Below are 26,489 nucleotides of genomic sequence, written 5' to 3' on the forward strand. Positions count from 1 at the left end.
ACTCTCCCGCCCGGCTGGGGGTCCTCCTTCCCTGGCCCCGTTTCGGCCCCTGCTTCCCCACGCCAGACCTCCAGCCCCTGAGCCCGGCCCCTTGTGATGTCACCTGCCCCTCTTCCCTTCGCTGACCTCTGACCCTGCCGACCCCCGTCCCTGCAGCTCGAGAACCTCACCTGGTGGACCCTGTCTCATGATGTGTCCTTGGGAAGCAAAGCAGGTGAGCAGGGCCCCAGGGTCCCCTGCGTGGGGAAGTCCGGGCACCAGTGCCCCTCACCTGTCCATGCCCCCTCTCACCCACTGCAGGTATGGCCCGGACATCCCAGGGCCACAGGTCCTGGGCCCGCGCCTGCGGTGTCAACGCCATCCTGCTGGTGTGCGTGAACGTCTTCTGCTACGCCTACTTCGCCTGAGGCCGCGGGGGGCCCCGAGGCAGGGGGCGGCCGTGGTCAGTGCCCAGGGACCCGCCGGGCCCGCAGCACAGAGGCCAGGAAAGAACTTGATATTTCAAAGCCGTGTGGTTAGAAAAAAATTAGACTCTTAATGGGCGGCCGACCCTCATTTCACTGACTTTATTGTGAACGCACTGGCCCGGCTCAGGGCAGCTGACGCTCGCGGTGCTCAGGGGCGTCGGGGTCCGGGGCAGCCCCGGGTTGGGCTGGGCTGAGTGGACGGGACCCCACGGCCCACAGCCGGGGCCTCTCGGGTTGGCCTCCTGAGCCCGCGCCCTCTACCCGTTCCCCAGCTGCTGGGGGGCCCTTGCCCTCTGACCCCGCTCCTGACCAAGACCAGGCAGAGCCCTTGCTCGACCCTCTCACTTTCCCCGGCCCCCAAGACTGCGGTTTCCCCTCCCACTGCCCCCGTCTACTCCAGCTGTGCCCCGACCTGGGACGCCAGCCCTGCTGGGCCTCCGAAGGCCAGCCCTGGCCCCAGTGTCCGCCCCGGGTTGCAGGCCCCCCCTGCCCCCAACCCTGGCCCCTGCTCCTGTGCTCAGCAGAACCGGGCACTGAACAGACAGGAAGGACCACGGCGCCCCTCCCTGGGCCTGGGCACAGCACCTGCCCCTCAGGACTTGTCTGTCTGTCCATCCTGTTGGCAGGCAGAATCGTGTGAGGCTGGGGGCTTCTGTGGGTGATGCGGGGCAAAGAGGGTGGGCGGTTGCCCCCATTCCTGGGGGCTTCAGCTACCTCCCCCAAGAGTCTGTGGAAGTGGTGGGTGCTGAGGCCCCCACAGGAAGGAGAGCCCAAAGCAGCGCACGGCCGGGTTGAGATCAACAAGTCTGCAGCCCCCAACCTGGGCCTTTGGAGGAGCAGGCAGTTGGCAGCCCCAGGTGAACCTCAGCCCCCCCCAAAGCCCTGGGCTCTCCTTGGATTGCGCCCCCCCAGGCAGAAACGGGAGTCCACCCTCCCTGGGGAGGGGGCAATTGACGGGCAGAGGGGGCGGAGCCTCTGCAGACCCCACCCCTTGACCACCAATGGGGAGAAGGTGGGGCCCGGGGGGGTCCCCTGGTTCCCCAGTGCGTTTGGGGGGGTGCGCTGGTGGGGTAGCAGGTGGAGGGACATCAGGAGTTCCCCCCGTTTCGTCTGAGCCCTCAGGCTCCGCGGCGGGCGGGGCGGCACTCACAGGTGCACGGGCTGCACATAGCTCCGCGGGAAGAAGCCCACACGCCCCCCGAGCCGGCCGCGCCACCAGTGGGGGTCCAGGCGCTCCAGCACCTCGATGACGTCCCCGCGGCGGAAGCTCATCTGCGAGGGGTCCTGGGCGCAGAAGTCGAACTGGGCCTGGGCGAAGCAGGCCTGGGGCGGCTGCGAGGGGAGAGATTGCGATTAGCGGGGGGCCCCTGCAGCCCCCCTGTGACCTGTGCTCCCCGGGGGCTCCACGGAGACGAGTGTGCACTGGCGGGAGGGAGCTGCAGGCGGACTCGGGGTTGAGCTTCCATCTTGTCTGCACCCCCTCGGGTAGCCATGCTCCCCCAGGCTGCCCACCCCCAGCGCAGCTTTGTGACAGACTCTGCATCTACATAGAACACCACCTTCCTGGCCCTGAGCTGGCCCCACAGGGCTGGAGGCCAGCAGACCCAAGGTCGGTCCTTAGGGCAGGACTGTGGGCAGGCCCCTGCCCCTCTTGGGGTCTTGATCCTCTGCTGGGCTGCAGTTAGGGTGCTTTTAGACTCGGGGATGTTGAGCCCCAAGAAGGGGTCTTGCAAACTGTAGAGTGCTGTACACCCTTTTGTCAGGCTTCCAGGGAAAGGACTGTCTCTCGGAGCAGCTCTGGACTCTCAGGCCTGGGCTCAGTCCCTGCCCTTTGTGTGCTTCAGTTTCCCTATCTGCTCACGCCCCCCAGGAGCCTCTGGAATTGTATCTGAGATGGGTGATAGGGTGGGCGGGAGGCTGTAATGAGCACTTCTCTGCCCAGGAAGGAGGAGGCGTCTTGGGTCCCAGGGAGTGGAGCCAGCTCTGGAGTCACCCCACAGGGTGGGCGAGCCTGGGCCAGGCCCAAGAGATGGGGGCAGGGGGTGGGGACATCAGTCAGCCCTCCTCGTCCTGGCTCCCTTACACGCTCCAGGCCAGGGTGGACCCAGCAGGGTGGGGGAGGGCGGGGAGGGGGTGGTCCCAGGGACGGAGGCCAGAAGGTGAGCTCGCGGGGGCCTCTGATGCCCCTACCCACAGGCTGGGCTGCTCTGTGTGCAGCCTGCAGGGCCCACGTGGCGCTGGGGCATCCCAGGGGCTCTTAACCCTGCCGGGTGCTGTCATCCCTCTAATGAGAAGAAGCCCTGGTCCCTGACGCCCGTGGATGAAAGGGCTGGCTAGGCAGATGGCCAGGACTGCAAGGAGAGGGGACAGGCGGACCCCCACCCCAGCCCCTACACACACCCCGGGCCCAGTCACATGATGCTCGAGCCTCAGTTTCCCACTCTGTGCAGTGGGGATGATGAGACTCCCGGAGCACAGGAGCCAACCCAGGCCGTGGCGCTTGGTGGGCTCAGCAGGGGCCGCATCCTTCCTTCGACAAGCATTTATCGAACACCCGCTGGGTGCCACACACCACACTAGAAGCTGAGGGCACGCCAGGCCCGGTGTGGCCTCCCCGGACGTGCCGCCTGCTCGGTCCTTTCCTTTCCTTCCTCTCCTTCCCTGTCCTTGCTTGGCCCACCCTGGCTGATGCCAGATTGACCTTTGGGAGCAGGGCTGGGCCCCCCACCAAGGAGGGAGGGGCGGCCACGCCGGGCCACCCCGACGTTCCCCCTGCCCCAGCTGCCCACCTGTGGCCCACTCCCAGGACCCCTTCTGTCATCCCCGACTCGTCTCCCCCAACCCCCCCAGTCCCCCCCACCCCTTCACCGCCCAGGACCCCCCCCACCTACCTGGGGCAGGGGCTCCTGATCGCGCAGGAAGATCTGCCGCCTCTTGGCGATGGTGGAGGTGCGGTAGAAGTCCACCAGCTCATTGAGTGAGTTGAACTTCTCCTCCCACAGGAAGTACTTCCCTGAGGCCTCCCGCAGCACCTTGAAATGCTGCACCTGGTCCCCGTAGCTAGGGCAGAGCAGCGGGGCCACCTCAGGGCGCGCCCAGGGGCCCGCGCCCCCACCCGCCCTGCCACAGGGCCTCACGATGTGCGGGGGGCGGGGGGTGATACCTCCGACCAGCCCCTTTCAGTGGGATATGGGGTCCGGCCACCGGGCTCAGCCACTTTCTTGCTGTGCCAACTTCAGCTAGTTACTTAACCTCTCTGTGTCAGTTTCCTACTGCGGATTCCACCTCCCTATGGATCAGTGTTGGGACAACTGCTCACTAGGGTTTGCTCACAGTGATAAACAGGTTTCTCTGACAACGTGTCCTCTTACGTCTCTTCAACATCCCCGTTGGCCTTGCCGTTCTCCACCCCGTCCTGTGCCCACCCAGACCCCACAGTCCCCTGGAGAGGGCTCCTAAGATTACCCTAACTCGGGCCAGAGCCTGCAGGTATGAGAGGAGCTCAGGTGTGTTGGGTGCCTTGTGTCCCTCCTTCCTCCTCATCAACCTTCCTCCTCATCAACCTCAGTCATGGTCCCGATTATGTCTGTGGCCTCATTCCGTTCAGGTACTTTGTGACTCAGTCGACAGGCCCGCTTCTTTTCCATCTCCCAGCCTTGGCCCAGGCTGTACTCCTTACTTGGAGGTCCTTCCAGTACTCTGCCAACAAATGCTCCGAGGCACCGTCTAGCCCCAGTGAGGAGACAGCTTGTCCCTCTCAAGCTGGCCAGCTGGGTGAAGCCTTTTCTGGCTAGCACTGGGCAGGGGGTCTGCCTCATGCCTTCCCACACCCAGCATTTTCCATACCATGACAGGCCATGCCAGGCTGGGTCAGGACCAAGGACAGTCACAAACTGTTGTGACTCCCTTTTCTTCCTGCAGGGGTGGCTGGGCCTGCCTCAAGGCCTGTGAGAGCAAATTGAGCCCTTTGTATGGTGGGGAAACTGAGGCTGTAAGCACAGTCACCTGCCCAGAGTCACATGGCAAGAAAGGGGAGAGCCAAGGCCAGCTGAGCTCACGCGTGGGAAAGTGTGGCTCTAGCACGTTCTCTGATTGGTCATTGTTGTATAACAATAGCAATAATAATTATTCTAATTATGGTATTAATGATGTCCCAGAACTCATTATTCCGAGTCTGGTTGCACCCTGCCATGCTGCTGCATGGGCTGTGCCTACCTTCCTCCACCTTCCTTCACCTCCCTCGTCCTCTCTGCCAAACCAGACCCTCACCATCCTTCCCAGCTTCACAGTCAGGCCAGCATGGACTTGAATGCCAGCTGCCCTGTCTGACCCTCAGTATCTTCATCTGTCAAACAGATGCGCTGGTACATTCCTTGCCGGGGTGGGGGGTGGCAAGGTTGGTTGCCGGGATAACCAGACATGCCTCAGCTCCCAGCCCCGAAGAAGCCAATTTACAAATAAGTGAATTAAAGAATGCCTGCTTCTCACAGGCCTGGGGGAGGCGTCCTGTCCGGGTGGATGGTGGGGCACCTGAGGACCTGTGGTCGTGACCAGGCTGGGTAAGGGGAACAGGGCCCCCGGCCATCCCAGGCCACAGCGGGTGGGCCATTTTGTTCCCATTTGGGGCTGAGAACTGCCCACCAGCCCTGAGACTCAAAGGTAAAAAACCCACCTTTTGGATTCTGAATTAAAATCTTGTCAAAAAAAAAGGATTGTGGACCCACTAGGTGTACAGCCTGGGTTCCTTGAGGCCCACGGTCTGAGTTCTTTCCTGTCCTGTACAGGGGGGCAGGGTCCATTGCTCCCAGCTTTCTCCTCCCATCCTTGGCTATGGCTGGGTTCTCTTGTCTGTCCGCCCTGGGGCTGACATGCTGCTTGGTTAAAGACTAAAGATTCAAGATTTAAGATAGAGATTTGTTAACCTCCCTCTGGTCTGTACCTGTAGGAAGCAAAGTAGAGTGCAACACCCCACCCCAAGAGGCCAAACCCCACAGAACCTCTCTTCACTTCCTAACATACCTCTGGGCCTTTGTACACACAATTTCCTCCAGCTGGAAGGAATAAGTCTCCAGTCAAACTCCTATTCATGCTTCAAGGCCCAAGTAACATGGCCCATCCTATGAGAAGCTTCCTCAGACCTGTCAGTCCCTGTGGGTCCCTTGGCCCCTTATGCAACCTTCTTTTAAACCACTGCTCATAATTAGTTGCATACTAGATACCCAAAAAGGTGGAAGTCAGGGAGGCAGGACTGGGCTCTGTGGGTGCAGCCCATTAGGAGAGAGACTGGAACCAGGGAACAGGAATTCTGATCCAAGCCATAAGTTGCCATCAGGAGGCGAGGTCCATACAACTCTTCCAGCAGCACGGAACCTGGGATTCCAGGCCTCCGGGTGTGCTGAGCCTGCACAGGTACAGGGAGAGGACCTGGCAGTGTCTCTAAGACTTGCTCAACTCTCCAGGGGGCCGGCTCTCACCTACCGGGAGGCCAGAAAGTGCCTGGGTCTTTGATCAGGTGGAGGCAGAGCCGTTGGGGCTGGCAGTGACACAGGCTTGGAGATTGAGCCCCTTGTGGAGTCGCCTGTGGGCTCTGGGGGGAGCACTAGTCCTGATATGGATGGTAGGGTGCTGACAGAGGCCCCCCACCCCGTGTGGTGATGAGAGGTCACCGCCACCCCCCATGTCCTAGGACCACTCCGCGGGTTGTTGGAACAAGCCCAGGTTTTTCCCAAGCCCTGGACTCCCACTGCAGTGCTCCAGGGATAAAAGAAGTTGGGGCACAAGGACCCCATGGCTCAGTATCTTGGCCCCTTGGGGTGGAGGCCCTGAGTCCATGCCAGCTCTGGAGGAGCCTGGAGTACAGGGGCCCCCACTTCTTGGGAAGAGGACACAGGAGGATGGGCTTGTAAAAAACAGCTACCCAAGTAACACCAACTTTCAATAAAATTGGCAAACCTTTAGCTAGGCCAACGAAGAGAAAAGAGAGGGTGCAAGTAAATAAAACCAGAAATGAAAGTGGGGCGCTGCTACCAACCTCAGGGAAATGAAGGATTCCAAGAGGAGGCAGTGAATGACCTACTCCAACAAAGTAGAGAATCTAGAGGGGATGGGCAGAGTCCTGGAGACACAGAAGTTACTGAAATGGACTCAAGAAGAAGTAAAATATCTCAACAGATCGAGTCAGTAATCCAAAAACCTCCCGAAAGAGAAAAGTCCAGGCCCAGTGGTGAATTTTACCAAACATCCGAAGGACCAATACCAAACCTTCTCTAAGTCTTCCAAAATCACGATGAGAAGAGAATGCTTCCCGCCACGAGGCCAGCACCTCCCTGATTCCAAAGCCAGATAAACATATCACAAGAAAGAAAATTACAGACCAAAATCCTGTATCTGTATTCTAAATATGGACACAAAAGTCCTCTACAAAATCCTAGCAAACCGAGTCCAACACCACATTAGAAGGATTGTACACTGCGTTCAAATGGGCCTTCTCCCAGGAGTGTAAGGCGGTTCCGTGTAAGAAAATCAGTGTAATAAGCTACATTAAAGTAGCTTGGTCAAATCCTGCTACTAGGAGAAATGGGAGAGGATATTATGGTAGCCCTTGGCAGACTCTGGGATCTGTCCTGTAACTATGTGTTGAAGAGAGCTTTGCAAACTACATTGCAATTTTCCTTCTTAGCTTTGTCTGTGTTATACTATACAATAAAAAAAGTTAAAAAAAGAACAAAGATAAACAGGAAAAAACAACCCCACAATGATCATCCCAATTGGTGCAGAAAAGGTGTGTGATAAAATCCAGCATCGCCTCTTAATGAAAACACTCGGAAAACCAGGAACAGATGGGAATCCCTCAGCGCCATGAAGGGCGTCGGAGATAAACCCACAGCTGAAGCCCTGCTCAGGGGTGGGCACCCACCCGCCTTCCCTCCAGCGCCTCCTTTTGCCGCATCTATTGGTCTTTGTCCTGCAAGTCCTAGCAGAGCAATTTGGGGAAAAAATGACGACCTGGGGCGTTTTGGTGTTTGAAGATTTCTGCAGTGACCCAAAAAGCTCAGTTCTCCGGACTAAAGCATTCCCTGAATGCATAGGAGGGTCAGGAAGCAGAGACGGGACATCAGCTGAGGGACCGGGGTGAGGAGTCTGGGGCTGGCCCGTGGGTCTAGAACCTTCCGCCTGAGATCTCACAGATCCTCCACATGGGAAACCTGCGTGCTTCGGCCCTGCCCCGTGCCCGGCCCACGCGTCCGGGTTCACGGCTCGGGGGCAGGGAGAGCCCCGGAGGGCCCGAGGCCGGCTCACCTCCAGGCCTGGGGCCCCACTGCGAGCCCTCCAGGCGCCCCGGGCCTCTCCCCTCGCGGCCTGCACTTAGCCTTGGCTGAGCATCAGGCCGTCGTGGGAATTCACACAGGGACCGCCTCTGGGGATGCCCCCAGACCTCAGCCCCACCCCCTCACTCCAGGTCCAGGGGAGCTTTGGGGGCATGGCAGGGAAACTGAGTCAGAGTCCAGGTGACCCCAAGCTGCGAGGGAGGGGGGCGGGCGGACAGCCTGCTGGGTGGGTTGAGCCGGGCGCGGCCAGGACAGGGCGGACCTGGGGCGGGTGGTCTGAGTGTGAGTGCATAGGTTTGTGTCAGTGTGCGTGACATTGGTTGGGGGTGTGTTTCTGTGTGTGTTTGTGTATGTACGAGACTGTGTTTCTGGGTTGTGAGTGTCTTTGTGTGTGTTTGTTGTGTGCTTCTATGAGCATGTGTTTGTGTATATGTGAGTATCTTGTGCATATGAGTGTTTCTCTGTCTTTGTGTGTTTCTATGCATAGGCGTGTCTGTGTGCACGTGTGTTTGTGTGTTTTTGTGTGTGTATAGGTGTTTGTGTTTATGTGTATGAGTGTGTTTGTGCATGTGTGCTTCCTTGTATATATGTGTGTACCTGAGTGTGTGCATGTGATAGTGTGTCTGTGTGAGTGAGTCCTGGGGCGTGTGTCTGGGGGCACAGGCATCTGTGTGTCTGTCCCTCTTGTGTCCAGGTGTGAGTTCCAGGCGTGTCTGTGTGTATGGATGTCCGTCTCCCTGCTGCACGTCTGTGTGTCTGTGTGTGAGGGGCCATGTGTGTACTTGTCTTGGTGAGACCCCAGGGGAAGGCGGGGCCGGCTGGGGCTGCCGGGAAGGCCCCAGGGACCTGCCCAGCGGGTTTTTCTGGCCGGGCGGCGGCTGCGGCGCAGGTGACCGTAGCGGGGAAGAAAAACAAGGCTGGGGTGAGGGAGGAGGGGGGAGGGCCAGCCTGGGTGATCTCCAGCAGGCCTGGCCTCTCTCTGGCATTGATCTGCCCATCTGTGAAAGGGGAGGCTTCGTGGGCAGCCATTACTGCAGCAGACAGGAAGCAGAAGGGCTGACCGTGGGCCTGGGCAGGGTGGCGCAGCAGAGGTGACTCCTGCTGGGCTTTTGGGCCTCAGGGCAGGTGGGCAGAAGGACAGGCCAGGGCTGGTAGGTTCAGGGGCTGACGTGCACCTGCTCTGCTGCTCCCGGCTGTGTGATCCGGGACAAGTTACTTCACCTCTCTGGGCTTTGTTTTCCTTATCTGCAAACTTGTCTTCTAGGGATGATGCACATTTTCTTGCTTCATTGCAGAACTTGCAGGGTGTCCTTCCCTGCCTAAAATCACATACACATACACACACACACACACACACACACACACACACACACGTGCGCATGCGTGCAACCCGCCCTCTCCATCTCTTCCCTGCTTTGATTTCTCCAAAGCGTTTGTTGTCTTCTAAGATTTTATCTAATTTACTGATTGTTTATTGTCTGTCACTCCACTACCATGTGAGCACCCAAAGGGCAGGGGCTCTGTCCTCTTTTGTTCATGGCTCAATCTCAAGTGTGTGGGACAGGTATGCAGGGCAGCTTGGGACGTCTCCGCTGAGCAAATGGGCAGGACAAACACATGTGCATTAGCTCAAAAGCTCCCGGCACATAGTAGGTTCACAGAGCATCTGGCCAGAAAGGAGGCAAAGCAGCTTGCAGGAGAACAGCTGTAAGCGACTGAGGCATCAGCAGGGCCGGGGGGTGGGGGGTGGTTTGGGGCCCGGGCATTGCATGGGGCTGGCTGAGATGTGCGCCCCGTGAGTAGGAAGGGGGCAGGCAGCCCTTTGTAAACTTGTAAAAGGCAGCCGGCTGTGGCCACGCTGACAGCACAGGGCCATAAACCCCACGTCTGACAGCTTTATGGGGCCTGTGTGTACATGTGGGAGATGCTGCGTGGGGTGGGGTAGGGGTTGCCTGCATGAATCCACCAAGCCAACCCTTTTCCGAATGGCCACTGGGCCACCACACCTGACAGTGCCTGAGGTTACTATTCCCACATCACAGATGAGGGTGCTAAGGCCCAGAGAGGGGCAGAACCTGCCTGAGGTCACACAGCACAGCCAGGGCAAAGCCAGGACTGAGGGTCCTACCTCCTCATGCCACTTCCCCTCCTCTAAGAGCCCTGGGTTCGTTGATTGGGGGTGGAGAGCATCCTAATTGGGGGTAGAAGGGAAGACCCCAGAATCCTGTAAACTCCATGGTCTGGCTTGGGGTGGGGGCATATAATGATGATTACCGAACAGGCCTTTACTGAGCACTTACTATGTGCCAGGAACCACACAAGCCCTTTCCACAGGCCCTCGTTGTACCTTGGGCAGGGTGATAAGCTAGTGGGTGCTGGAGCTGGGGCTCCTGCTCAGAAGTCCACCCTCCTAAGCACGTGCCCCTCCTGAGCCTCGGCGTCCTGCTCTGAGCCCCACCCAGTGGTCTTCCGGAGGCCGTGAGATGCCACACTGAAAGTGGCAGCAGCACTCTGGAGTCCTGGCTGGGCTGGGGGCACGGAGGGGCGAGGCCGCCACCTGGTGGTGCTGTGCTCAGATTACACCAGTGGAGCCCAGGCAGCTCCTGCTGCTTCTGATCTGCAGAAGCGGTCTGGCCGGCAAGGGCCGGGAATCCCCTGGGCGACGTCCCAGACCATCCTCAGGGCAATGTTGGTGCCTGGGTCTCCCCTGCTCAAGAACTGCCGTGGGCTCCCCAGTCTTGCCCATTTTTCTTCCTACTCAGGCCCTCCCCTCACTTCCCTACCCCCGGGCCTTTGCACACACTGTTCCCTGTACCTGTCACAACATCTCCTCTCCTTATGCACCGAACTCCTACTCATACTTCAGGGCCCAGCTCAGATGTCACCTCTTCCCTGCCTCAGCTGTAACTGAAATTCCCTTATTCATGCATTCAACATGGAGATCCCCTAGGTTGTGTGAGCTTCCATTGTGCACACTCCTTGGGTTTGATCCTCTCCCTGTCCCCAGGGCCATGAACTGTGGCTCTCCCATAGCAGATGCTCAGTAAATGCGTATTGAACAAGCTCCCGAGACTGAGGTGTCATAGGTCTGAAGGTAGAGGTTGCACTTACAAAGGGGCGCCAGGAGAGGGCAGCGCGCCTAGGTGCAGGGCTGGATGCTGAGGAGTGGGACTCCTTAGAGGAGAGGGAGGTGTGTGTGTGTGGCGGGGGGGTGCAGGGAAGGCCACCTGAGCCCGGGCTCCAGAGGTGGCAGGGGTCCCCACTGCCCCTGCTCTGCTGGGGGACCAGTGACCAGCCCGCCTGCCGGGCGCCCCTCCATGGAGACACTGGCCCCTCCCGCGCGGGCCTGGAGGCCCAGCTGGAAGCCACCACTTCCTGCCTTTGCGGAAGCGCCTCCTCCGCAGCGTCGGCTTGGCTGGGCTGGGGGGAGGGGCAGCCAGGTGTCCCCCGCCAGCCAGCGGGGTCCGGGGCCAAGAACCCCAGAACCCTTCCCCTATCCCACCAGGGCCCCCAAAATGGACTGTGTTTAAATTAGGGAAACTGAGGTTCAGACAGTAAGAGCCCATCGGGATGAAGCCTGTTCCCAAGGGAAGAAGGAAGTGAAGAGAAGCTGATAGCTGATCCCCTGGACTTGGTGGGGGAGGGAGGATCTGGGGGGGGCGAGAGGGAGGGGGCCTGTGATGTCAGATCATTCCCTGCTGCCCACCCCTCCCCCCTTCCTCACCACAGCGGCCGTATCTTACATGGTCATTTCCACGGACAGACGGGGAGGTCACTACCTGTCAAGGCCCCCACCCTCCTTTTGAAGGGCTGGGCTTATGAACACACTTTTTCTGGCGTCAGTTTAAAATTCATGTCTGGGCCCTACCCTCCAATCTGCAGCAAATAAGCCTGAAGCGGACACTGGCTTGCTTTCTTAGGCAAATAAGCTTTCCCAGCTTTTCTAACAACGGCCATTAACACAAACCTAATGTGCTAATTACAAACCGTGGTGCCAAACAAAATGAGCTAAGTAAATGCAAGCAGCTGGTGCTCATTTCACACCCAGGAGTGCTCTCTCTGCCATCTGTGAAATGTGCTAATTACAAAGGCCAACACTGCTAATGACACACAATGATGCGCTAATTACAAGATGGCCCGGCTAACGACAAACAAGTCAGGGGACTCAGCAGAGAGCCTCAGCCAGAACCTGCAAGGCCTGTCTCGGTCAGCCGAGCACTGTCCTCTGCAAGTGGGAGCCCAGCCGTGGGCGCTCGTGGCCCCCGACTGTTTAGGCTGGAGGACTGTAGTCTGAGTCCCTGTCTGCCCCTCTGGGGTGCCACGCCTAAGGCTGCAGCAACTCCCCGACCTCAGCGTACACCCAGCCCCAGCTTCAACCCCCACAGACGCCCCGTGCTTGCCGATCCATTTGGAAGATCATCCAGCCGCTGATTGCGAATCAACCCAGTCCTAGAAAAATAGGTGTCCCAGCCAAGCCGACACGACACCCACTCCAGCGACCCCTCCTGGCACCCCCCGGCCGGCAGCTCGGTCACCCCCAAAGCAGCCCCGGCAGTGACAGCTCACACGGTGGCACCTGTGCGCCAGGCTCTGGCCAGCTGCCGCCAGCGGCCCTGGAGTTGGTAGTGGTGGGGGATCCCCCACTTCAACAGATGCTCCCCCAATCCTGGACACCCCAGCACGGTCCCAGCTGCCGTCGCCTCCCATCTGGACCACCGCCCCCGGCCCCGCAGCGGACTCCCAGCCTCTGTGGCGATTTGGAAGGATTTATGTGCACTAGAAAAGCCGCGTTTTGATCGTGGCCAATCTTGTGGGAGCAACGGTTTCTTCGAATCCCTGGTCAGTACTACAGGTTGGAAACTTGATGGGGTTGTCTCCACGGAGCTGTGACTCAATCATCTGTGCGTGTTAAACTTGATTAGAGGGAGACGTGTCTCTACCCCTTCTACGTGGGTCTTCATTAGTTTACTGCGATAAGAAGAGGAGACATTTTTGGAGAGAATGTCTTTTGAGAACAACGAGAAGGCCACAGCAGAGCCGAGCAGAGCTGTGAGGCCGAGAGAGCCACAGAGTCCTCCAGCCAGCGGCCTTTGGGGATGAAGAAGGAAAAGGCCTCCCAGAGGGCTTCATGAGACAAGAAGCCAGAAGAGAAAGCTAGTAGACTTCGCCATGGGCCCTTCCAGCCGAGAGAGAAACCCTGCTATCAGCCTTCTTGAACCGAGGTCTCTTTCTCTGGATGCCTTAGATTGGACATCTCTATAGACTTGCTTTGATTTAGACAATCTCACAGCCTTAGGGCTGTAAACTAGCAACTTATTAAATTCCCCTTTTTAAAAGCCGTTCCGTTTCTTGGTATATTGCATTCTGGCAGCTAGCAAACCAGAACACCCCTAAGAGGGATGTGTTAATAAACTGACTCTGCTTACAAAGCACCCTGGCTCCCTAGTGCTCTAAGAGAAAACTCAACCTTGTTTCTAGGGTCTGCCAGGCCCTGTGCAACCTTGCACCCCGTCACTTTGACTGACCAGCCAGGGGCCAGGGCCCTTTGCACCCCCCACCCGCACAACCCCTCTCCCACCACTACCCTCAGCCTGGAACCCTTCACCCTCCAGGCCTGGCCTCTGGGTCTTGGGGCTCTGCACAGCCCAGGGTCCCCTACTCTGTGACTGAGAAGTCGCCCTGTCACAAAGCCAGACCCTCCCCTCAATGCCAGGCCTTATGCTGATTGCTTTAAACATTTAACTCACTTGGTCCTTGCAATGATGCATCTTATGTAGGAGGAAGCAGGCACAGAGAGGTTGGGTGACTCGCCCACAGTCACCCAGCCAGGAAGTGACAGAGCCAGCGTCCATCTACTCAACTGCGTAGGGACAGACTGGGACAGTCTGCAGTGTGGGGGCCGCCTGACCTGGCTGTGGGCTCGTCCCCACCCCCCACCCCACCCCCGCCTCAGCTGCCCACGTCCAGGCCCCTGACAGCTCCTGGCGCTCCAGGCTGTGCGGTCCCCGGTCCCTGGGTTGCCCATTCCTGAGACCCCCACCGGCGCCTGCCCCCGGGCCTTGGCTCGGTTGTCCCTCCCTCACCCACCTGCAGCCCTTCGGCACAGCCCCAGGGTCCGACTCACTTCACAGAGACTGAGAATTCCCCGGGGGAGCTCTCGCTTTCCCGGATCAGGAAGGCTCCCAGGTGGTTGCGCTTCATCAGGATCTCTTCGGCCAGCTGCCGGGAAATCCTGCCCAAGTACCAGCTGTGGAGAGAGGCGAGCTGTGATGGAGCCCCTTGCACAGATGGAGAAACTGAGGCACGACCAGGCAAAGGGATGCACCCTCTACCCCAGGCAAATGTGGACCCTCATGAGAGCAGAAAATTCCCACCCCGAGGAGCCAGCACAGACCATACCCAGCCAACCTCGGCTGAGCGTTCCTGTTTCAGACGGCAGAGTCTTAAAAGCATGAAAAAGAGAAATAAAATAGCAGCTTTCCCTGTACCCATTCCACAGATGCAGAGACGTGGGCTTTTGCACAGGTACGAGCCCAGGGACTGGGTATACAGAAGGTGCCTGGTAAATGCACACAGGCTCTCCTGCCCCCCTCCTTCAAGCTGGAGCAAGCAGCACAGCTCAGGGGCCAGGGCCGGGAGTAGAGGGCTGGGACCCGACTTCTCTCCCAGTCCGGCCCATCTGCTGTGTGCCCTGGGCAGCCCCCAGCCCTCTCTGGGCCTCCCCACCTTGGTGGGGGAGGGTCCCACTAGTTTCCCAGCCCCAGGGCTTTAGCCTCGTTTAAGTTCTGACCCCTTCATTTTTCAGACAGGGAAACTGAGGCCCGGCATGGCTGGAGGCTTCGTGCGCATCGAGCCATGGCCAGCCCCTGAGCCTCAGTTTCCCTTTGCGCCTTCGACAAGCGCCTCCTGGACTCGGACTGAGCCTGCCTCAGGTGGCCGGTTTGAGGTGCGACTTTTTTTTGTTGTCCTGGGATTTTGGTGCAGCCTCGAAGCTGGTAGCAAGGGGTGTGGGGTGAGGGGTGCAGCGGCTGGGGGGGGTCCCATGGGAGGGAGGGCGCTTTCTGCAAACGCCTGTGCTCAGCAGTAACTGCTCGGGGAGGGGGGGAGACAGCTGCCCCTCCCCCCGGTGGGACCCCTCGGGGTGCCGCCAGGGGGGCGAGGAGAAGCGGGGGCGAGGTGGGGTGGGGGCAGCTGCTTCTGTGGCTTGTGGGAGCTGCTGTGAGCTTCCCCGGGAAGGGGCGCAGGGGTGAGGGGGGCGGCTGGGGCTGCGGGTCAGGGACCTGGAGGTGGGTGCCCACCCAGCCCTGACAACCCCAAGGCAGGAGGGGCTGCTGGCCCTGGGGGAGGGACGAGCCTGGGGATAGGCAAGAAGTGACAGGGTCCTAGCCAGGCCAAGCAGAGACCTGAGCGGGGTTTTCCCAAAGGGGCCGGGGCATCTCCAAAGAACCCACAAAACCCCAAGGAGGCGTCAGAGTGGGGGCCGCGGCTGCCCTCAGAGGGTGTTACAGCTGCATCCTCAGGGGAGGCCCCTCGCCCTCCTGCTGAGCCCGCCCCCACCCTGAGAAAGCAGTGCCCGTCCCCGGGGACTGAATGAGAGGAGAGGAAAAGCCAGGCCCCGGAGTCCAGCTTTCCCTCCTCACCCCGGCGTCCGACATCTAAGGTTCCCATTGTGGAAACTGAAGCCCAGAGAGGGTAAGGACAGCTCAAGGTTGCTGTCCCTGGCCTCTGACTCCTTCTCCTGTCTCACAGCTGCTCTCATGGGCTCCCCTGCTGCCTCTCCTGGCAGTTCCCAGTACAGGGGCTTGTGGGCGCAGCCAGGGCCATGCTATCTGGCTTTGAGTCCCGCTTTGCATCATGCTGGCTGTGCAACTCCAGACAAGTCACTCACCCTCTCTGAGCCTGTTTCCTTATCTGTATGGTCATGATTAAAGGAACTGCCACGGGGAAGGGGTTTGCTATAGAGCAGATCAAACCCTTCCTCTTGTGTATCTCTCGATTAGAGCTCTCTTCTGCTGGCCCTGGCTAACTCCTATTTTAACTTCAAGACCCAGTGGCCCAATCCCTCCCTTGAGCAGCCCTCCCTGGCTCCACTCTGGGGGTCATGGTTCTGGATGATGCTCCCTTTGACACACTGGGACTTCCATGGACAGGAGTGGGGAGGGTGACAGTGGGTGTTCCTGGGGCCAGGGCTCTGCTCACTCCACATCCTGGGACCTTTACAGGCTGAGTCAGATACAGAACTGGAGTTTCCCTACAGCTATTTTTGGGCCAGGCAGGTGCTGAGATTAGTCAAGAGGGTGCCTGGGGGACACCGCTAGGCCTGGGCACTGCCTTGGGAGGGTGCTCAGCGGCTTGACTCCAACCCTTGCTCTGTCCCAGGCACAAGTGGGCAAAGCTGACCTGAGGGACGTTGGAGGCTAGAACCCTCCATGGCTCCCACCTACCCCTGGCAGAATCTTCCAACCACTGCACCCAGGCCCTGGATCTTTGTCGTCCATAATCTTTGTCATCTTTTCTGCCCGTCCTGAGCAGGTGGAACCCTCTATGCCTCCCAGCAGCTCAGGCCTTTGCCGTGCCGCTTCCTCGCCAGGAGGTCTCTGCTTTCCAAAGGCCCACGGTGATTGCCCTTCTGGGTGGGCTCTGGGAACCTAGGGCTCCAGGCCCTGAGTCAGGGTCCAGAGCCGGCTTCTTCTGTTCCTCTCATTGTGCAGCCCCTTCCTCCCTTCTCCCTTTACTGACAGATGACACACAGCCAGAGGGTCAGAAGGGCCTCAGACCCAGAGCTCCAGCTGGGGAGCTGGGGTGCCTGGGGCTCAGGCACGTTGGCCTGGAGTGGAGGGGCACTCGCGCCAGCACAGGAAGGCAGAGGTGGTGGCAGATTTGGAAATAACTTGCAGATAAGTAAAGAGGAAATACCCCCAGGCCCCACCCCAGCCCCTCACCTCCCCCGCCTTCCATCATAACCACACAGGCGTCATAGCCCCCTAGCTTCCCCCACCCATCTCCATATCTGACCGAGTCCCTCCCTGCTCAAATACCTTCCTTGGCTCCCTGCCACCATGGCCTCGGCATTCGAGGCTCTCCTGCCAGCCCCATGTGCCATGGATTCTCTCTCATTGCTCTTCATCTGTTCATCCTGTTCTGTCTTACCAGGAATGCCTTTCTCCTTTTCTACTTAGCCAACTCCTACACGTCCTTCAAAACCTCACTCATTGCCACCTCATCTGAGAAGCTGTCCCTGATTAGCCACCTTGGTGCTGACTGCTCCCCTATGTGCTTTCTTTATGTCCTGTCTCTCCATAGGATGGGGTTTCTCTGATGCTCTGTCTCTAGCATCCAGCTGAGCCCAAAGGAGCCCTGGGTAGTGTTTGGTGAAGGCCTGAGTAAATAAATGATTCGTCTTGGGGTTTCCTTGGCCATCATTTAAAGTTTGTTTTTAATAGATTTCTTGGCCATATATGTCATACATCCCCTTCTCAGGACCCAGACGGATGGACAAAGGGGTGGGTGAGGGGGCTTTGTGCCTGAGAGATTTGTCGTGCCCCTCCACGGGCAGCTCTCCTCTGCTGAGCCCAGCAAGGTGGGGCCAGGTGGGACCAGTAGGGCCAGGTGGGACCAGGTGGGACCAGGTAGGGCCATTTAGGGCCAGGTGTGACCAGTAGGGCCAGGTGGGACCAGGTGGGACCAGGTAGGGCCAGGTGGGGCCAGGTAGGGCCAGGTAGGGCCAGGTGTGAGCAGGTGGCACCAGGTGGGGCCAGGTGTGACCAGTAGGGCCAGGTAGGGCCAGGTGTGACCAGATAGGGCCAGGTAGGACCAGGTAGGGCCATTTAGGGCCAGGTGTGACCAGTAGGACCAGGTGGGACCAGGTGTGACCAGGTAGGGCCAGGTGGGGCCAGGTAGGGCCAGGTAGGGCCAGGTGTGACCAGTAGGGCCAGGTGGGACCAGGTAGGGCCAGGTGGGACCAGGTAGGGCCAGGTAGGGCCAGGTGTGAGCAGGTGGCACCAGGTGGGGCCAGATGGTGGCAGAAGCTGAACACTCACGGGTGGGGCTTGATGTGGATGTAGTTCTTGGGGATGAAGCCCTCGGCACCCCGGAGCTCGGCCTTGTACCAGTTCTGGTCATCTTCCATGTTCAGGATCTGCGGGCAGGAGGGACGTCGCCAGTCAGCCCTGCCGAGGCCCTACGGCGCGCCACGCTGGGCTCGACCTCCCCCCGCCCCCTGCCCAAGGAGAAGGCACCGCGGACCCCGTTTCGGAGGAGAAGGTGGCAGCACAGCGGCAGGTCCCTCCTGGGTCACACGCTGGGACCTCAGCCTGCGTGACGTGGCCCTGCCCTTCCCCTGCCGAGGAGAGTCTGGTCCCGGTCGGTCCCCGGCCCCCCGGGGCAGGTGGGTCAGGGTGACACACAGGAGCCCTGGGTCATGGTGGAGGCTTGGGGGGCAGCTGGCGCTCCCGGGTCTCCAGTTCCACAGCGGGCCGCGGGGTCTTGGGGAGCAGACCTGGGGATTCACAGCCTTTGCACGGAGGCCCTGGGGAGAAGATCTGAGGACCCCGGGATGGTGGGGGTGCCCATCCTGGGACACTAGCATTTAAACAGCCCCCGCGGCCTGGGGCTGGCAGGAGGTACCTAGAGGGGGGAAGTGAGGCAGAGGAGCCTCGGGCTGTGGAGGCCGGTCCGGTCACAAGGGCTAATTTTCCATGGGGTGAGGGCCCCTGCAGCCACACAGCTGAGACAAGGGGAACTGAAATAGCTGCAGGTGAGCAACCAACCAAGAGGCTGGGGGCAGGTCTCGGGGAAGGGGCACGGTGGGGTGACAGCAGGCAAGCGTCACACCAGCCACCCCAGTTCTTATACGGCCCTCGGTGATAGACACGATGAAATGTTATTTATTTATTTATTTTTAGCTAGTATTTTTTTTTCTTTAACGTTTTCTTTTGAAATAATTTCCAATGTACAGGATAATTGCAAAAGTAATACAAAATCCACGCAGAGAACGCCAAGGTAACTTCCTCCAGATACCCAGCTCCACCGATTTCAACATTTTGCCACATTTGCTGTATCATTCTCTCTGTCTGTCCATCCATCCATCCATCCATGTGCCTATCATGTGAGTGCAGGTTCACACGCCAGGCGCCTGGAGCACTCAGCACCGCCACGCACATCTCCTAAAGTCTGCCTGGGTAACCGCTCCAAGCGCAGCTATCAAGTTCAAGAAGTTTAACGCTGACCTAATTCCGATTATTTCACATGCCCCAGTAATGTCCCTTTGGGCCTTTTCTTCTCTGTGAAAATATTATTCTGCAGATGAGAAAGCCCAGAGGGCGGAAGGGGCCTGGCTGAGGCCACGCCAACAGAGCCTCTACAGGAAGCCAACGCTCGGGGCCTGGGGTCTCTGGTTCAGCAGGCCTGGAGCGGGGCCCTGACACCTGTCCCTCCCCTGCACCCCCCCATCTCTTTGATCCTAATGGGGATATTTGTTGAGAGCAAAAACTGGGGGAGGGCAGCATCCCAGAGGGAGGGAGCCACAGAAGCAAAGGCTGGGGTGGGGGGTGGGGGCGGGGGCGGCCGATGCACGGATGTCAGCTTGGACGGTGAACTTCTGCCAAGAGGAGCTGGGGTCCCCCTTGGGGCCCAGGCCTGAGGCCCCAGCCCTGCAGCCGGGCACCCCTTGCCTGTGGAGGGCCTGGCTGAGCCCCTTCCAGGCCCTCTGCCCCAGGGATGGACGGAAGCAGCAGTTGTCTCAGTTTGGTGTATTTTTAGAGCACTTCCACTTAAAAAGAAAGAAAAAGAAGAAAAGCAAATAAAACAATCCCCAAATTAAAGAGAAAATGCAGGCTCATGGTGTGGCTGGGGACTCTAGAGGGTTCTGCCTGCCTCTGCCCGCTCTGTGGCTTCGGGCCTCAGTTTACCCATCTGTTAAATGGGCACATGAACCGGCTGGGTTTTGCTGACTGTAGGAATGTATGAATGGGTCATTCCCATTTTGGTTGTGTTTTCCTGTCAGGTTGACTCAGAGGCCCCAGATTGGCTCATTGGTTGCATAAGCTGAGTTCTTAGGGTTTATTGAAAAGCCAGACATTCCCCGGAAGGAGGGCCGCCCAGTGCCTCCCTGGTGAAATTCTCCTGCTGGAGGGGAAACGCACACCTGTGCCTGCCCCGAGCCTCTGCTCCTGTCCGGCCTCCACCCTGGTTCAGTGCGTGCACTCAGCACACATGCACTGAGCGCCTGCTGTGTGCCCTGTCTGCGGGTGCAGCTGTGAACATGGGGCTGCCTCCCATGGGGCAGGGAGAAGGAGCGGACAGGTAGCTGAATGTAGGGTACGAGGTTTGCAAAGTGCAAGGCGGGAGGACACAGATGGAAGAAGATGGGGCCAGGGGGCCAGGAAAGCCCTCTCCGAGGAGGTGACAAGAGCTAAGGCCAAAGCTGCCAGCAGGAATCGTCCATGAGAAGGTAAGGAACAGTGTCCGGGGCAGAGGGACTCACCCATGCGAGGCCTGAGCGGAAACGAGCTGCGTCCCAGGAACAGAAGGGACGGGTGTCTGCAGTGGAGGGAGGGCGGGGGCTGTGGGACCTTATTGGCCACTGTGGGAAGGGGCTCAGTGTTCCTTTGCAAAGCAGAGGGGACCCTGGAAGGGCAGACGGGTGGAGGGTAAGCTTCAGGCTACGTCCCTGCCTGCAGCGCGGAGAAGGGGCTGTGAGTGGGGCAGAGGGCATGTTAAGAAGTGGTCAGACTCGGGGTGGGACAGTCTGGGAGCTTGAGGCAGAGGATCGAAGGCGACTCCAAAGGTTTGGCCTGAACTCTGGCCAGACAGCTGCGGGGTGCAGGTGGGGGTGGGGTGGGGGTGTGTGAGCAGAGCAGTGGGGGGCGGAGCCGCGGCCAGCCTTCCCAGTGAGGTCAGGGAGGACCTGGGACCCCCCGTGGTCAGCCTCTCGGGGGTGTCTGTGGGGAAGGGGGGCGAGGCCTCCGCTGGGCACAGCAGGGTGCCGCATGTCCCCAAACACCTGGCTGAGTCCCAGGGAAGTGACCTTTGGGGCCAAGAAGCCTGGGGGGACCACAACCACAGAGTCTCCCCCAAGCCCAGGTCGGTTTGGACTAGCCAGCTTCTCGGCTGGGCCCAGCAGTGGGGGACAGTCATGGCATTGGCAGGACGGGGCAGCGGCTCAGCTCCCAGGCCCGCCGGGAGGTGACGGCCACGCTGAGGCCCCGACCCGGGGGAGGGTCAGGCAGGGACATTTTTAGGGTTACGTTAGCGGGGCGGGAACTAGAGAAGCCACGGAGGTGCTTCAGATACAAACTTCAAAGGGAAGCCGAAAACGTTAGCATTCAGGAGAAATAATACTTTTGTGCAACATGTTACAAAATAAAGAACGTCATCAAAATCTAAAAATGGATTTTAGCTCATAAAGTATAACCTAGGGTTGTAATGTTAGCAAATGTACCATATCCATATAAGATGTTAATATCAGGGAAACGGGATTATCTTCTCCAATGTCCTATGAATCTAAAACCGTTTAAAAAATAAGGTCTCTTGAGAACTTATGCAAAGACCCAGCAATGCCATACTCAGCATAAACCAGAAGCGCTGAAAGCAGCGACATGCCTGGGCCCTGCACACCGATGCTCCTAGCGGCGCTTTTCACAGCTGTCAAAAGATGGAAACAATCCAAGGGCCACCAGCAGAGGCGGGGATCAGCCAAGTGTGGTGTTACACAGGATGGAAGATTATGCAGCAGTAAGACAAGATGACGTCCTGCAGCACATGACAAGATGGATAAGCCCCGAGGACACAATGCTGAGTGAAAGAAGCAGACACAACAGGACAGATTCTGTATGATTCCACTTTTGTGACTCTGGCAAAGCCCAACTCAAGAGGCTTCCTGTAGAATGCAGGGGACCGAGGGTCGCATAGAGGAGTGATGGGTGATCGGTTACCCAGTGAGGCGGAAGTTAAATGTGAGGGAACGGAGAGAAGGGAAGGTGGCCCATTAGTGGGGTTATAAGTAGCATTGCTGCCCTGAAGGTGAATAGGACTGAAAGGGATTTATAGAGCCGTGCAGCACACTGATTAAATCTAAAATTATATATATTAAAAAAAAAACCCTGCAAAGCCTACCTTTTGTCCCCAAATGGTCCAATAGGTGTAAAGCTTTTTAAATCTTCAAAAAAAAAAAAAAAAATCAACTGTTCATTATTGACTACTTCTTTCCAATCATGCGATCTGTTTCTGTTTAATGCAAATCTGGGTAGAAGCTAGAAACATTTATCCCACATGTTAGGGTCATCCATAAATACTGCCTTTCATCTTTAAAAGCAGGCAAAAAAAAGGAAGCAAACGTACCAGAATCTTAAAGATGGGCTTGTCTCACTCTCGGACAAGCCTGAGAGTGAGGGGGCCTCGCTCCCCGCCCCCCAGCCCAGCCCCGGAAAGAATGCTTGTTTATCACAGAACATTCGGGAAATGCAGAAAAAGTAAAGAAGGAAACACAGATTCCGTAGGGGTCCAGTCACAGGGTAACTGTTAACTTATCAGGAATTTATTTCCAGGTCTTCGTTCCCTCTGCATTCTAGTCCACAAATGTCTACTACCCCAGCACACAATTCTGTCTACGGATTCTCTGTAGAAAGCCAACTCTCTCTTCCGTATGGGGCCATTTTTCTTCTGCTTTTTCATCACTTGATGTTGTATCATGAGCATTTTTATGTCATTAAACACTCTCCAAAATATTTGCTGGTGGAATAGTGTACATGCATCACCAATTTCCCTGTTTCCCAGGAGTAGAATTTCTAGGTCACGAGACCTGGATAGTTTTTTATTTTGGGGGGGACCTGGATATTTTTAAGGCTCTTTATATATGTCTCCTAAACGCCCTCCAAAATGCTTGTCCCTTGACCTGTCCACCCCTCCTCCCACATGAAAGTGCACATTTTTCTATACCCTCAAAAACCTTGGGGATTCTTTCTAAAATAAAATTTTGCTAGCTGGTAAACGGAAAACAGTTAAGTGTTCCAAGTTCCAAGTTGTCGGTTATTAGTGAAATTGAGTATTTATTGGTTTGCATGGCTTCTTTGGCAAATTTCTTGCTCATATCCTTTGCTCATTTTTCTACTAGGCTGTTTATGATTTCCTTGTTGATTTATCAGAACTCTTTACATATAAAGGGCATTAACAGTTTGTTGAGTTTTTCTTGGTGTAAATCACCTTCACTACAGTAGCTCCTCCCCATTTCCATTCTTGTTCCTCTGCTAGCTTTTTTTTTGTCATTAAAAAAAAATTTCATCAATAAAGCCAATCAACATACAATATGAACATTCTTTTTTATCACATAGTTGTATATTCATCATCATGATAATTTCTTAGAATATTTGCATCAATTCAGAAAAAGAAATAAAAAGAAAACAAAAAAATTCATGCATACCATACCCCTTACTCTTCCCTTTCAGTGATCACTAGCATTTCAATCTACTAAATTTATTTCAACAGTTATTCCTCCTATTATTTATTTATTTTCAATCCACATATTTTACTCATCTGTCCATAAGGTAGATAAAAGGAGCATCAGACACAATTTTTCACAATCACATAGTCACATTATGAAAGCTATATCATTATACAATCATCTTCAAGAAACATGGCTACTGGAACACAGCTCTACATTTTCAGGCAGTTCCCTCCAACCTCCCTGTTATACCTTAACTAAAAATGTGATGTCTATTTAATGTGTAAGAATAACCTCCAGGATAACCTCGCCACTCTGTCTGGAATCTCTCAGCCATTGACACTTTATTTTGTCTCATTTCACTCTTCCCCCTTTCGGTCGAGAAGGTTTTCTCAATCCCTTGATGCTAAGTCTCAGCTCGTTCTAGAATTTCAGTCCCACGTGGCCAGGAAGGTCCACACCCCTGGGAGTTATGTCCATGTAGAGAGGGGGAGGGCAGTGAGTTTGCTTGTTGCGTTGGCTGAAGAGAGAGGCCACATCTGAGCAACAAAAGAGGTTGTTTTTTGGGGGGTGACTCTTAGGCCTAATTTTAAGTAGGTTTAGCCTATCCTTTGTGGGGTAAAGTTTCATATGAAGAAACCCCAAGATTGGGGGCTCAGCCTATTGCTGTGGTTGTCCCCACTGCGTGTGAGAATATCAAGAATTCTCCACTTGGGGAAGTTGAATTTTCCCCCTTTCTCACGATTCCCCCAAGGGGACTTTGTCTGCTAACTTTTTAAAACACAAATCTGATCAAATCCTACCCCTGAAGAAAACTTGTTCAGTGAATGCACACTGTATTTAGGATGAAATCCAAATCCTTCACAGGTCCTTCTTTACCTGACCGTGCCAACCTCCCCCCAGCTGCTGTCCAGATGTTGGCCCTTTCTTTCAACTCTTCAGACTTGAGTATGCCCTGCCTCAGGACCTTTGCAGCTGCTTCCTCAGCCTGGCGCGCTCTTCCCGGCTCTTTGCATGGCTGGTTCTGCCCTCCCCTCCCTCTACCAGTCTCACTCAGCCCAGGGGTGAGAATCTGCTCTGACCTCCCCGTCTAACCCAGCCAGCCAGCCAGCGCCTTCTGCCTTTCCTCTCCCTGATGGCCTTCTCCAACCCACTGTCACCTCCTGATGTCCTTACTCATCTTATTGGTTGCCCGCCCCCCTGGGGGCTACCAGCGCCCCAAGGGCCAGGACTTTGCTCCTTGTCTGCTGTGTCCTCAGCACCTGGAACCAGGCCTGGCACAGGGCAGAGCTCAGTAAGTGTTTGTTGAGTGAATGAAGGAAAGCGCAGGTCCTCCCTCTCCTGCCGTTTCTCTGTTACTCCTTCAGCTTGAAAGTCCCCTTGCCCCCCACCTCCAGGCTCCATGGATTAGAGGTGCCAGTGGAGGTGGCTGGTGCCCCCACCCTGGCTGGCATTTTAGTCCATCGAGGGCCTACTGCACGCCTGGCGCTGGCCAAGGCGCAGGTGCTCGGGGCAGGGGGGAGCTAGGTGCTGTGGGGTGCGCCTGGTCCCAGCTCCCCGTTCCCCAGTGCTGACACCCTTTAGAAGCAAATGCTCCGGGACTCAGCTCCTGAACAAGGTTAGGTGGGAAACGGCTGCTCTCGGAGTGGGGGCTGGGGGAGGCAGGAGCTCGGGGGGAGGGAACCCACAGTCTCTGACTATGTCAGCCACCCCCACCACTGCTCCCCCCCCCTCCTATTTCCTCATTCTCCTGCTCCCTCCCGCACCCCAAGCTGCTCTCAGAGGTGTCTGGGAAGCCTTGGAACTAAACGTGGGTCCTTACAAAGAGCTTCGGGGCCTCCTCAAACAGCCCTGGGGCTCAGCCCGCCCCTGTCCCCCGCTGGCCAGATGTCCGTGGGGACCCAGCCAGCTCAGAGAAGAGGGGCAATCCTCAAGGGGACCCGGCCACCCTGGACCCCAGCCCCAGCCTCCCCAGCCCCCCGCCCGGCCTGCTGCGTCTTGCCGGGGACAGTGGGCAGGCTCGAGAGTCAAAGGGACGTAACACATGCCAGCCCCGTGCCTCAGTGGCATCATCTGTGAAGAGAGCTGAGCGTCCTCCAACCTCGACAGCTCGAATGGGACACAGGTGAGCCTCGCTGAGGCCAGGACCTGGCACCCACAGGGGTCGGTCAAGGGGAGCTCCTGTCCCTTCTCTGGCCAGGCCCTGGCTCAGGGGCACAGCGACATCCGGGTCTAGTGCCTGCTGCTCCATGGAGGAGGATGCAGCCCAGAGAGGGGCAGCGACTTACTTAGGGTGAGTCACTGGCAGCTTCAGCAGCTAAGCCTTGTCGCTGCCACTCCCGAAATCTGGCCCCTGGGCTCAGCTCCCATCTGTGGACTTTTAAGGCGGGTTGTTTCCAGAGAGTGATCCCACAGACCCATCCCCTGGACCACCTCGGGAAGCTGTGATTTCCATCAGAAGGGGAAAAGGGGAATGAGCTGTGGTATGACGCTACTTTCCCTTTTCTCCACACTGCCGGGAAGCTCATCCTTGATGCTTAAATACCAGGTATGTCATGCTACTAGTTTAACACGTGTACTTATTTCTTTCTTAAAAATTTCTCTCACTCACATGCTCACTCACTCTCTTGCTCTCTCAACAACCGTCTTTTCACATCCTCTCCTGGAAGACTGAAGGTTGAAAGGAGAGATCGTTGGTCATCTCCCCATTTCCTAGATGGGGAAATTGAGGCTCAGAGGGAGGAGGAGGCTTACCCAGGGCCACACCGCCACAGCCTGAGAAGCTGGGCCTGTGTTCCTCTAGGGTCTCGATCTGGGGGGCTGCCCGAGGCCCCCCCTGACGCCCCCCGACTGGCCTACCTTGAGCGTGTCCCCCTTGTTGAAGGCCAGCTCGTCGCTCTCGGTGGCCTGGAAGCTGTACAGGGCCACGGACTCCATCCCGCGACCCTGGCCCTCCTGGGGCTGCTGGGTGGTAGAGGGGCCGCGGCTTCCTGCCCCTCTGTGCTCGGCAGCCTTCTTCCTTTGTTTTGAGAGAGTGTTTGTTCTTTAAGCTGAGACTGAAACTGGCCCTGATGGGAGAAACAGGAAGCACAGATATGTCACGGAACAGGGAGGGCGTGCGAGCTGGCTCGGCCCCTACCACAGGCCGAGTCCCCTGGGAGTCTCCCTGCAGCCCTGGCAGTGGGGCCGCCTCATACCCACATTACAGATGATAAAACTGAGGTGAACGGGGGAGAAATGCTACAAAGACACCCT

At 57.3% G+C, this 26,489-nt stretch overlaps 2 protein-coding genes across 5 annotated transcripts in view; one reads left to right on the forward strand and one right to left on the reverse strand.

Annotated features, from left to right (window-relative positions):
• The window catches only part of SLC5A10 (solute carrier family 5 member 10), a 50,590-nt gene extending 50,069 nt beyond the window's left edge, over window positions 1-521 (forward strand). The window contains exons 15-16 of one of the 2 annotated variants that reach the window (XM_077163429.1): window positions 157-214; window positions 301-521. In XM_077163429.1, coding sequence (XP_077019544.1) covers window positions 157-214; window positions 301-407 — 165 coding nt within the window. In that variant the 3' untranslated portion in view covers window positions 408-521. Of the gene's footprint in view, window positions 1-156 lie in introns of both variants that reach the window. The other variant, XM_077163428.1, reaches the window with a different exon arrangement.
• GRAP (GRB2 related adaptor protein) lies at window positions 521-26,317 on the reverse strand. Of its 3 annotated transcripts, none has more exons than XM_077163437.1 (5): window positions 20,280-20,525; window positions 17,836-17,933; window positions 13,920-14,042; window positions 3,359-3,527; window positions 521-1,799 (listed from the first exon to the last, which is right to left on the reverse strand). In XM_077163437.1, exons 1-5 carry the CDS (start codon window positions 20,508-20,510, stop codon window positions 1,614-1,616), a joined length of 807 nt encoding a protein of 268 aa, XP_077019552.1. In that variant the 5' UTR covers window positions 20,511-20,525; the 3' UTR covers window positions 521-1,613. The 3 variants fall into 3 exon arrangements, with proteins under 3 accessions (XP_077019552.1, XP_077019553.1, XP_077019554.1); XM_077163438.1 differs by lacking the exon at window positions 20,280-20,525 and adding an exon at window positions 26,094-26,317 and having other exon boundaries at window positions 532-1,799; XM_077163439.1 differs by lacking the exons at window positions 521-1,799; window positions 3,359-3,527 and adding an exon at window positions 8,737-12,763.
• Between the last annotated feature and the right edge of the window lie 172 nt (window positions 26,318-26,489).

Source organism: Tamandua tetradactyla, chromosome 6 (assembly GCF_023851605.1).
Source record: "Tamandua tetradactyla isolate mTamTet1 chromosome 6, mTamTet1.pri, whole genome shotgun sequence".
In the NCBI taxonomy this organism is placed as follows: Eukaryota; Metazoa; Chordata; class Mammalia; order Pilosa; family Myrmecophagidae; genus Tamandua; species Tamandua tetradactyla.